Genomic DNA, 11,092 nt, shown 5'->3' on the forward strand with positions numbered 1-11,092 from the left:
TTAAGTACAGCTCTATCGACATAGGACATATGTTGCATAGGATGTATACGTGTACTATCTGTAACGCAGCTTCACTTTTTTGTACCATCTCTGTGCTGTACTGCTGTAGGCTGCTCCTTTTGTTACGGGGGCAGAGACCTCGTCAGGTAACCATGCCTTTAGTCTCTGCCACCCGCAGGATGATGTGATTTTCCTGCAAAAAACTGACTGACTGACTGACTGACTGACTGATTGACTGACTGACTGACTGACTGACTGACTATCTGCACTGTTCAATCAATAAAAAGGCCTCACAACAGTTATTTCTCCTTCGTCATGCTTTAGGCCCGTGGAATGCCTGCGGCTCCTGCTGTTCGGCTCCTGGATCGTAATCCTCGCCGTCGCCGACAAGCATGTGGGCGTCAAGACCAGCGTTGACGAACTGTAAGCGGCGCAATTATCTGTCGGCTGATAAGCAGTATATTCCACTTAGTCACCCATAACCTCAACAGCTGGAGAGCAGCAGCCCACAGCGCTGGCTTATCTGCTGTTGCGCTCGGCTCTTGAGGGAATATTTGAAGCGGCTGCTGAATTCTAATGCACGTAGAATGCATTTGCGGCTGTTTACTGTGCTATACCAGAGCGTGGTAACGAACCCCATGTGATCGAAATTATCCTGTTGTCCTCCACTAAGGCGTCCTTCATAGCCCATGTGCAGCTCTTGGCGGCAATGGGATAATAAGGGGTAATACTAAGTCTGGCTAGACTGTTAAGTTTGCAAAACCGAAACGTAGCTTTTATAAGCCATAAAACGTCTTCGTACTCGTGACGCCACCACGTGATGATGAGTAAAACTTCCACTGATAACATTTTTATGTGTTTAGTCGAGGAACATTATTTCACCTGTTAATGTTAAGCAACTTTCGTTCGTGCTCGTTCTCTGTAGGTAGGAGCTGTAGCCTGTGATATGCAGATGAATTTGCATTCACGGTAAACACATTTCCCGGACAGAAACGTTCAACTTGCTTATGTTCGTTCGTTCTGATTATGCCTACAATTCTTGCCAACAGAAATGGCAGGCTGCAGTTGAACAGAACGTACCCCGATTCTTTTCCGCTTACAGTTCACAGAATGCCGTACACGAATGTAAAAATTGTGGTGACCCCGTCTCAATCATAAGAGCAGTCTGCAAGCATACTGCGCAATCAATCGAAACACAGGGGATAATTGACAGCACAATGCTCCGTTTGATGACAAATGCGCATGCGATGTTTCACGAGGATGTGACGAATGAAACACGTTAGCGCATGTCTGCTATACACGCATGAATAATAGGATCACTCGCAACTTACCTGTACACTTCACGACAGCACAGACTGCACCGAAGGCGACGCGCTCGAGTCGTCTACAACGATGTACAACTAATAAGTGCGTGAGCGCAGTCAGCAGTTTTTTCTGCAGTCTGCGGCTGCCTCCTAAAGCTTCAAGTAGTTTTCTTCACGCCAACGGAGCCCCTTTCTACCGTTCGCAAGCGTTGGAACAAGACGCAGTCGCATGCGATGCAGTGGAGAGCATCTGCCTTTCTTTGCGATGTGTGGGAGATTCGCGTAAGACGCATGCAAAAGAGGCCATAAAGTAAGCCGAAACTTAATAGATGACGCCGCGATTGAGTATCCGCCTCGGGCGTAAGAAGTGTATGTTTGCAGTCAAGAATGAACTTATCGAGTAGATATGTGCTATTACCTGAGATGGAAACAGATCGAACAGGTTCTATCAATATCAAGAGACATTAACCGTTGTTAGGACCTAAGTTTCAATTCGGGAAATGTAGTAGTGTATTGAGGTCAGTGCTGTTAAAGTTTGAGTATTAAAAACACACTCCTCATCAAGTAATGGCAAGCAGAGGTAATGTTGGCAGAATGATAAGTATTATAAATGAGAAAAAACAAGGGTCTAAGCCCTGCAGCTTTGGGAAGAAATGGAATTAACAGGGAAAGAGGGCACAAATACTTGCTTGCGTAGACAACCTGTACTTTTGTTAATAAAAAAATGTTGCAGTGCATTCCTTAACTAAAGAATTAAAATTAAGAATTCAAGCCGAGAGCTCATCGAGGTCTCCCATAATCATTCGTCAGGCGCCCCCTTGGCATGCTGTGCCTTGTGCTGGCCTACTCCGTGCCCTGGAGCCATCACGGGGCCATCGGAGGCGTCGGCGGCCTCGCGCGGAGTCTGCCCTGGGGCGTCATCATCACCGTCGCCGGCAGCGGCGCCATCTCGCTCGTCGTCAAGGTTAGAGTAGATTTTTAAATATCTAATAAGGGAGTAATTACTCATTGGCATCCAGTCAAGCGTAGCTATGCAGCTACGAAGGAAAGCTATACAGAAACTTCGCAGAAACTTCGCGGTTAAAGAAAAATTCGTCCTGGTCCGGGGTTCGAATCCAGGAGCTCAAGTTCACCGCAAAAGTCGCTCTACCAACTAAGCTAACCAGGACGGCGACACTGTCCAAATCTCAGTTGACCAGATGAGGCTCATTCACTAAGCTACTGCTTAACATGACAATTCAGCAAAAAAAATGTAGGAGACACTTAAGCTTCAACCATAAGGGTATGACGCCATGGTGTTAATGGGTTATGACCACATAAGCAGTATTGGTCATTCACCGATGGCGCAGTGGCGCTGCGGCTAAGCGATGTGCCTCTGCCCTCCGACGGTAGGTGCTGCCATTGGTTCAGCTGCTTGTCAGACCCAGGGTTTTCTTCCCAACCAACCTCTCGTGACCAATCATTAACTGCCACATGCTACTGTGGGCAGTTCGCTCACTATCCGGTGGGCAGGTTGTGATAACACCCCAAGGTCAGGTGGCCTAGGTGGCCGACCTGCTTCCTAGGTTGCTCTGTGGGCACTTGACAGAGTTGCGATCGTGAATTTTTTCTCACAATGCCGATGCCGATGCCGACAACGCCAACACCGTATTTTCTGGTGAACAGGGCATTTAACGCTATCGCGTTAAAAGATGGACTCCTCATGCAAACTGGGAGGCGGCGGATGAATTAGTGAATGGTCGTGCTAAGTTGCTCGGCACAACCTGGATCACACAAATCCCAATGCAGGCAGCAGATGCAATCCCAGGGCAGTGTCGAGTGCTTAACCGCTGCACCACTGCGCCAGATGTGGTATGAGGACTTCCAAGCATCTGTGAATATTAAGTAGAGAACGACCAATTCGGCTCATATGGGCTGCGGCGGTGACTGCCTTCACGAAGTTAACACGCAGATCAGACGGGGTGCGGCGGCGTCGCGGCGGCGCATACGTGCAGCCATGCCGAGGTAGAATTGCTAGTTTAGTGGCATCGGGTTACATCAGTACGCGGCGACTGCGTTTACAAAGCGTTAAGAACACAAATTCGTACATTGTCGCAGTAATTCACAGTCACGTTTCTGCACGGCTGCAAAGAATTTCGCACCTTTTTGGCGGAACAGCCACTGTACAAAAGTCAATCAGAATGTTTTACGGAAGTTCGCATCGCGAGATTCCTGCTGTTTTTTCAACACGCAGTAAGCTGATGCTTAGCGGCACCTACTGGCCGTTTAACAAAACTAATTACTCTATATGACGCCGTAGACGCTAGACGGGACAGGACTAACTTTGCCCCATTGACCCTGTGTTTTGGTCTCAAAGCACCACGTTTTTAGATTCGTGTTTACTCTGTACGCGTCCACGACTCAGCTCAGTCCCGGTGCAGGGAGGTAGGGTTTTCCTTGCGGCACATCGTTCTTTAATCGCCATTGAATCGCCGCTTGTTCACTCTTTCCAAATTATATTTGCAGTTGTCGCTTCGTTTGAAAGTCTTCATTGCGGTATCTAGAACGTACACAAGTTTCAAACAACGTAGATTCATGCGAACACTCTCTTCCAGCGGCCTCCAACCCACTATCCGTCAGGTGCTAACGGGTTTCGTCTCCCCCCCCCCCTCCCCCCGCAGGAGACCGGCTTCGGACTGTGGCTGACGGCGCACTTGAAACGCAGCACGGCGGGACTGCTGGTCAAGCAGTCCATCCTGGCCGTGTCCGCCTCGATAGTCACCGAGTTGGTCAGCAACTCCTCAGCCCTCTCCTTGCTGCTGCCAGTCGCCGTCGACGTTGTGAGTATTTGGCACACACTATACTCCAAAGAATATAGGCTTGCGCTTCTACTTTAATTCTTTATAGCATCTGTGGTTGGTCCAGTGCCGCCACGGGTTGCATCGTGCGACTAGCGAGTTATTACCCTTCGGAAAAACAACAAATCTGCAGAGCATGAGTAGACATGTCGTTGTCGCAGCTGATCGAGAGATAGTGCAGAAATGTTTACCCAGTAATAGAAATAAAGCTTGACACTATAAAATTATAATAGAGGTGGAAAACAGTTGCAGGGTTTATAATCATCATAGAATTTTTATGGAAGCGTATCGTATGCAGCATATAGGTTCCGGCGATTTCAGGAGACTTACAAAAACGATGACCAACAAGAAATTATTATAGGTACAAGTTGAAGCACTAAACACAATCACTCAAGACTTGAGTAATATATGCCGAATATATCACATAAATAGCATCCGTAAACATTGCATATAACGGATTTATATTACTGTGATAACATTTACGTTGCTACAGTTGTTACCGGAGGCCTTGGCATGTGTACTTTTGTAGGGGACTGTACAACTACCCCAACCATAAAATCGGTCAGGCGTCTGGGGAAACCTCGGGCTGTTTCGCTCGTGCACCTGAATAAGCGAACTTAAAGCCCATACAACTGGTGTAAAGAATGTGGCACGCGCGCCAATTCTGTATTCTAGTGGATTTACCGATCTTCATGGTTCAAGTTTCTTGGCGCCTTGTGATCCTTCCAATCTTAGAGGAACCTGTGCTAGATTTGTCATTAGGCGTTGAAACATTTTCGCCTAGTTACGGCCTAATGTTTTCCCGTGTGGCACAATTCATTATCATCCAGCCTGGCTACGACCACTGAAGGACTTCGACCTCTCCCATATCTCTCCAGTTAATCATATCCTGCGCCGGCTGCGGCCACCCTCCCCCGCAGATTTCTTTATCTCATCCGCCCACTTAACCTTCCGAGCCCTGTTATGATTGTATTTTCTTGGAATCAAATGCACTGTCCTTAATGAAGATCGGTTATCTTGCCTTTCTTTACGTGTCCTACTCAACCCCATTTCTTCTTCTTGATTTCGACAAGAATGTCATTAACCCAGTTTGTTCTGTGACCCACCCTGCCCTCTTCCGGTCTCTTTCCGCTACACCTATTATTTTCCTTGCTATACCTGTCTGCGTTTCTCTTAATTTAAGCTCCTTCCTTTTGCTCATCCATTCATACCAGCGCAACTTTGCCGCTGAATCGTGGTGTATTTCCGTGCCTGCAAACTGCCAATGCCTGCTGTGTCCGAGTGATTCATTAGCCACGTTGAAATGCGCAGGCGGTGACGGCGCCCTGCAACCCCCTCTACTTCGCTATCCCTGTGGCGGTGGCTGCATCCACATCGCTCGTGCTGCCAACATCGGGCGTCGGCATCGCCGTGCTCTGCAACATGATCGACGTCGGACCCGTGCAGCTGGTGAGGCGCTTCGCCGAACTTTTTTAGCGGGTCTACATCTGCGGATCTTACCTTCCTCTCCATCACATATACAAAGGAGGCGTGACGTAGAGTAAGACTGTTCTCTGTGAAAAGGAAGCTTTGTGCGAAATTCGGGGCATCAGATCAATAGCATAGACGGTAGGTCATGGACATGGTACCCTCGCGCAAGAAAATTTCGGCACTGATCTTTAAAACAAAAATAACATCGTGAGAATATTTCATCACGGCATCCGCTTTTTATAAAGAAACTGCCAAGTCAGGGCATTGCTAGTGCCGTATGAATGCCTTCACCGTCACCTCAAATTCATGCGTCATTGCTAGTATCGCCCTGATTAGCCAAGAGAAAGTGGCAACTTCAAATCCGTAAATTCTAAGCAGAGAGGCTGTCGTAATAAGTACGATAAGGCTTGAAAGTCTGGCTCCTTCTCGTGAAGTGTTATAATATACGCAATTCATTATACCAGGTTCAATCCTGACTACTGCTTATGTAATTCTCCTCCTCCTCCCCCGAACTCTCTTATGCGGCCATTTTCGCTCTCCGTAACTGGTCAGAGGAACAAGTGGACCAGTACAGACGTCCATCTATACCACTGGAACCGTGATTTCTAACAATCTCTTTCATTTTCCGTTCATTTGGTGCTCGTTCACTTTTTGCTGTTCCCAATGACGCAGGCTACGCGAGACGACATCACGCTGTCCGTGACAAAACTGTTAATTTCGCTATTTGCTTGTTTAAACAGATTCCGCGCCCATTTCGCACTAGCGGGCCGACAATGACGAATAACGGGGAACGGTGACGCGTTTAATACGCCTGACGGTCTTGACAGACACAATATCGGCCTGCCGCCCTATAAATGTGGCTGGCTTCGGCACCGCGCACATGGCGGCTGTGCCTGCAAACGGCCGTTTGCCTCGCCACCTGCTGTTTACTTAGTCACACCAATATTTGGCCACGTGGAATGAAATTGCTTGAAAATATTATCCCTGCTCTGCCATTCTGCTTATGCTTTGAACCTGAAACCGCCAATGTCGCTTACGTAGCTAATAGCCTAAGATACGTGCTTCAGTGGGAGCCGAGCTCATCAAAACAGCTCTAAGCTCCCCTGCATAGCAACAGAGAAGCCTTCTATCCAAAAACTGAGGTGACAGCCTGCGAGAATCTGTATGACACCTCCTTTTAGAGAAGCGCAACGTAAACGTGCCTGCTAGGTGCCCAATAAAAGAATAACCTTCTGCATTTGGTGCAATAGTCGTAATCCAGGTGCAGCAAAAAATAGCCTGGAAATTTTTTGTTGCCATATATACCATGAGCGAATAGAGGGGAGTCAATTACGCGAGGTACACAATAGTGTAATGCTTAGTTTCGGCCTTTACAAGGGCTGGTTTACTGATGGTATTTTCCTTTTCTTTGCCCGTCTCCTCTTTGCAGCTACTCAATGGCTTTGCAGTGAAGATCACGGCTCTGATCATGATCCTGCTGACGGTCAACCTCAACAGCGACCTCCACCGGCTGCCGGACTGGATGTTCTCTGAGAACCAGAATTACACGGCGGAATTTTCCTACTAGGCGCCATTGCTGCAAGCGCCGCTTGCCTGTCATGCCGCCAGGCTTTGGCCATCCATGTTAATGAATAACGGGATTCGTACAGACACACACACGATTAAATATCGCATTCGTTTTCACTCATTCTTCTTTATTAGTAAGCCTTAAAGGCCTAAAAGCTATGGTGTTCGGCTCCTGAACCGAATGACGCGTAATGTGCACGTTAAGGTTCGAACCCGCGATGGTCAAAACTTTCCGGAACCATCCTCTACGGCGTCCCTCATTCCCTGAGTCGCTTTGGGACGTTAAACCGCATAACCAAGGGAAACTTCCTTCATAATAGTTGGCGCCCAGCACTCATGAGGCGAGAAAGTCCTTAAACCTTATTCCACACGTACCAATTCAGTGATGGATGCTTTTGAACAAAGAATCCTGAGTAACTCGCTCCGTGCTGGTGTACTCGTGCTGTAATCATCATAAGCCAGTAAAGTCACTATCACTAGTGTTACGTGCAATGTTGCACAAAAGTCTTTCCTATTGATAGCCAGTAAGCCCTTTTCTGCGCCGATTGCGGGCGCCGTAACCGAGCAACTCTCCCAAACTCAATCGCCACACTGGCGCACCTTTCCTAAGCCTGTACTTCGCCGTGAAATCTATTCTCCTGACGTAAGTGCAGAGTGGCAGCTATTCGGTCAGGTTGTGAATAATGCAAGAGTGGGTGTCCACTTAGTTCTGTGGAGGTTACATCCCAGTCTATTAACGGAACGCGTATGAGGTGCGCAAGTTAAAGCGCGGTAAACTGGGACTTAATGCGGCTCTCCAAATACTCTTTTCTGCATTGCTAAGTGGTACTGTTTGTTGATTTATTGTGCAGGGAATTTCGCTGAATTAGTTGTAAGGCTTAGGAACGCACGAAGGAAATATTAGTCAAAAGAGGCCATTACCGCGGTTGTGGGGATTGCCGCTGATGGCCGCCAGGCCAAGCGGCCTTCGGGGCTCGCTGGCATCAAAGCCTTCAGTGCAGCTCGCATAATGACACCTAATGTATTTGCTCAAGTACTCCAGCACTTCTAGGTCACCTCACCCTGGCGTTGCAATGAAATTACAGAAATTCAATCCGAGTATTTCTTTCCTTTATTGTGCTCGACCTCGCTTTTATAAGTTTCTTTCACATTTGTTTTTCTCGCATTCGCTATTCAGCTTCGTTAATCTACAGACACTTGCATTATGTGCCGCTGCGTGAAGTTTTTGATTCAAAAGGAACGTCACCAGCCACGCGTCATAGCTGGGCCTATCACACGTGACTACACAACCGCGGTAATTTTGAGCATATCGTTGCTGTTTGTTCACTGCAATCTACATTCCCAACACGCGTATGGTATAAACTCCGGGGATGTCGTTCCCCGAACTTTGAGGGAAATTCTGCTCGGTGCCAATTTCCTTGGCTTACCGCTCTTAGGATAACCATTAAGTACCGACTTCAGCAGTGAACACTTCACGCCCGGCCCGCAAGTATGCGCATCCACCACATCAGCTGCTTCCTGTAGCGCAGCTTCAATGTTATCGTTAGACCATCGACTCGTCCAGATCGTGACGTCATCTGCGTACAATATGTGTCTGACTCCCTGTATGCGGTCCAGCATCCCAGGGAGCGTAGCCATGCATCACGGTATTGAAAAGGAAGGGGCTGTCGCGGTCTGTAGCGCGTCCCCGACTTTCCGAAATGGAACGCTGGTTGATGAACTGCGACGTGTCGCTGCCGATATGTCGAAGGAAGTGGCGGATGGGAGCCAGGTGGTATTATGAGCGGTGAAAACTGCAGGAAGACGCCGGTGGTCTTCAGACAACAGTCCGAAGAACTTGGCAGCGGCAGGAGAACTGTAGGCAGACCCCGTCGACGGCGGCCCGAAACGCCAGCGGCTTAAAGCAGGCTATCCAGGAGTGCATTTAGGCAGCACGGACCCTCAGTCCATCGGCTGCCACCTCCACGCTTGCAAGGAACGCAGGATGCTTGCGTCGGTGATCCAAGGTTATTAGCGCCAGCACGGTCCCAACGTCCCACAGCTGCCACCTCCACGCTTGAATAATCCGGTCTCTGTTGCGCTGTGTTCTTTTACATTTCGGTTTTCTGACACGTCAGGTCTCCGCTCGTCGTGCTCGCCACGCTCTTTGTTGCCGTCGCCTCGCACACGCCCTTCGCACGCGCACAGGCGCAACGCTGGGCTGGCACGCGCAGCGCTCCGCTCTCCGACGCACCACTGTCGACGGACCGCGTTTACAAATCCTCCGAGGATCATTTGTGCACCTCACAGGGGCACAAGACCGATCCCTGCGGCGTACCCCTGCTTCCTAACGATGCATGGCCCGACTTGAGCTCCACCGTGCGGTTTGACAAGTCTTTCAGATATTCTTATGTGCACCGCTCTTCGCACTTGAATACGTAAATCGCCGCCGCTGCGCGAAACTTCTAAAGGCGGCGCCACGTTCACCTCGTTTTTACGCAATTTTCCTCCTTATGAAAACATTATTTTCACCAAAAATGACATATTTGCTAACAGGTAAGCCTACCCTATCAGTCAACCCTCACTTAGAAACTTCTTTAGTCCCCTTCAAGGCAATACCACCTGTCGTGGTACCACGCTCACAGTTCGCATCTGTATAGCCTGAAATTACGTCTCTGGCAACCATAGCAATACAATTGGAAATGTTCACCCAAGCTCACATTCATGGTTTGTGTTATAATGGCCGCCCTCGTTTCTATGACTATGATTTTCTCTTAGCAGCACTCAGTATGCATATCCTCATTGCAGGCGACTCGTGCGTGACGAGTTTCTAGAAAGGTGCAAGTGCGCGGTTCCGTTGACGGTGACCAGTTACTGACGTCACTGCGATTTGCTGGGCTTATGTGCTTTCATAGAAAAACCGCCAAATTCTTCGACAAATTTTATCCTGACAAGCATGCTATTCTGCCAATAACTCGTTTGCAGGTTACCTATAATTCGACGTTTGATAACACGCACATGCTGCCTTCATTTGCCACTTTTAATGCTGTGTTTTTTGCTTTCGTTGGATGTTTGTTTTCGCATTTTCGTTGTGAATTTCATTTCCAGCGATTTATTTTGTTACTGTATGGTGTTTGCAACTGACCTAGTGTGTGCTCTTCAAGGTGATTTGTCTGTTGAAAAACGCTCATAATAAAATGTCTGTCTGTATCTTTAGAGAGGCGACGTCTCTAGGACTCTTGATCAAGTAGCTCTACGCAGACCTTCACAAGGCGACTAAACATATTAAAGGAAGTTAGTCAGCTTCGGACCTCGATCCCAGCATACTTGCTCAGTGGGAAGGGTCTAAGATTGATCAGGCGCCTGAGATAGTAAAAACAGAATTGGACGCTAAATCAACACATACGCTTGCAGGCCGCACTGGGCACGGCCAAAACAGACTCAAAATCGGAGCCCACGAAAGCGATAGCGAAGCTCGTGCATTAGAAGAGTTTTGCGCCAACAAACTTCTCAAAAGGTTTCAGAACAGACAAATTAGCACGGAACCACGACTGCAGTGTGCAGACTATCTGTTCGCCAGCAGGGCTAACCCGCCCCCCGACTCGAACGTCGTCAAGGCGAGGTACGGGCGGTCCTGCAAGATCTGACACTGAACACAGCGCCCGCGAAAGATTCTTGACGCGCATACGGAATCTTGCTAGCTTTGCCGGTGCGGAAAAAACAACCTCCACTCGTACGCTTCTTTTTTTGTTTTGAAAAATTTCGAAGAAAGTTCTTTTGAACACTATAAACTTAAAAAAAGGTTGGAAAAAAAGTCGGAGGGGGGTGCTATTTTTTCGGCGGTGGAAAAGCGACGTAGTGGGTTTTATCCGACTGCAGTGTGTCGGCTTTCACCTAAAAGAGCCGCGGTCATGAGTACCGTGATTGCTAAATTGT

At 48.3% G+C, this 11,092-nt stretch overlaps 1 protein-coding gene across 1 annotated transcript in view; it reads left to right on the top strand.

The window, feature by feature from the left end:
• LOC144102403 (uncharacterized) overlaps positions 1-7,498 on the top strand; it is a 63,647-nt gene extending 56,149 nt beyond the window's left edge. The window contains exons 14-18 of the mRNA XM_077635682.1: positions 325-423; positions 2,115-2,268; positions 3,965-4,123; positions 5,453-5,590; positions 7,041-7,498. Of these exons, the coding sequence (XP_077491808.1) occupies positions 325-423; positions 2,115-2,268; positions 3,965-4,123; positions 5,453-5,590; positions 7,041-7,178 (688 nt within the window). The 3' untranslated portion in view covers positions 7,179-7,498. The remainder of the gene's footprint in view (positions 1-324; positions 424-2,114; positions 2,269-3,964; positions 4,124-5,452; positions 5,591-7,040) is intronic.
• The last annotated feature ends 3,594 nt before the right edge of the window (positions 7,499-11,092 follow it).

This window comes from Amblyomma americanum, chromosome 8 (assembly GCF_052857255.1).
Source record: "Amblyomma americanum isolate KBUSLIRL-KWMA chromosome 8, ASM5285725v1, whole genome shotgun sequence".
NCBI classification, from domain to species: domain Eukaryota; kingdom Metazoa; phylum Arthropoda; class Arachnida; order Ixodida; family Ixodidae; genus Amblyomma; species Amblyomma americanum.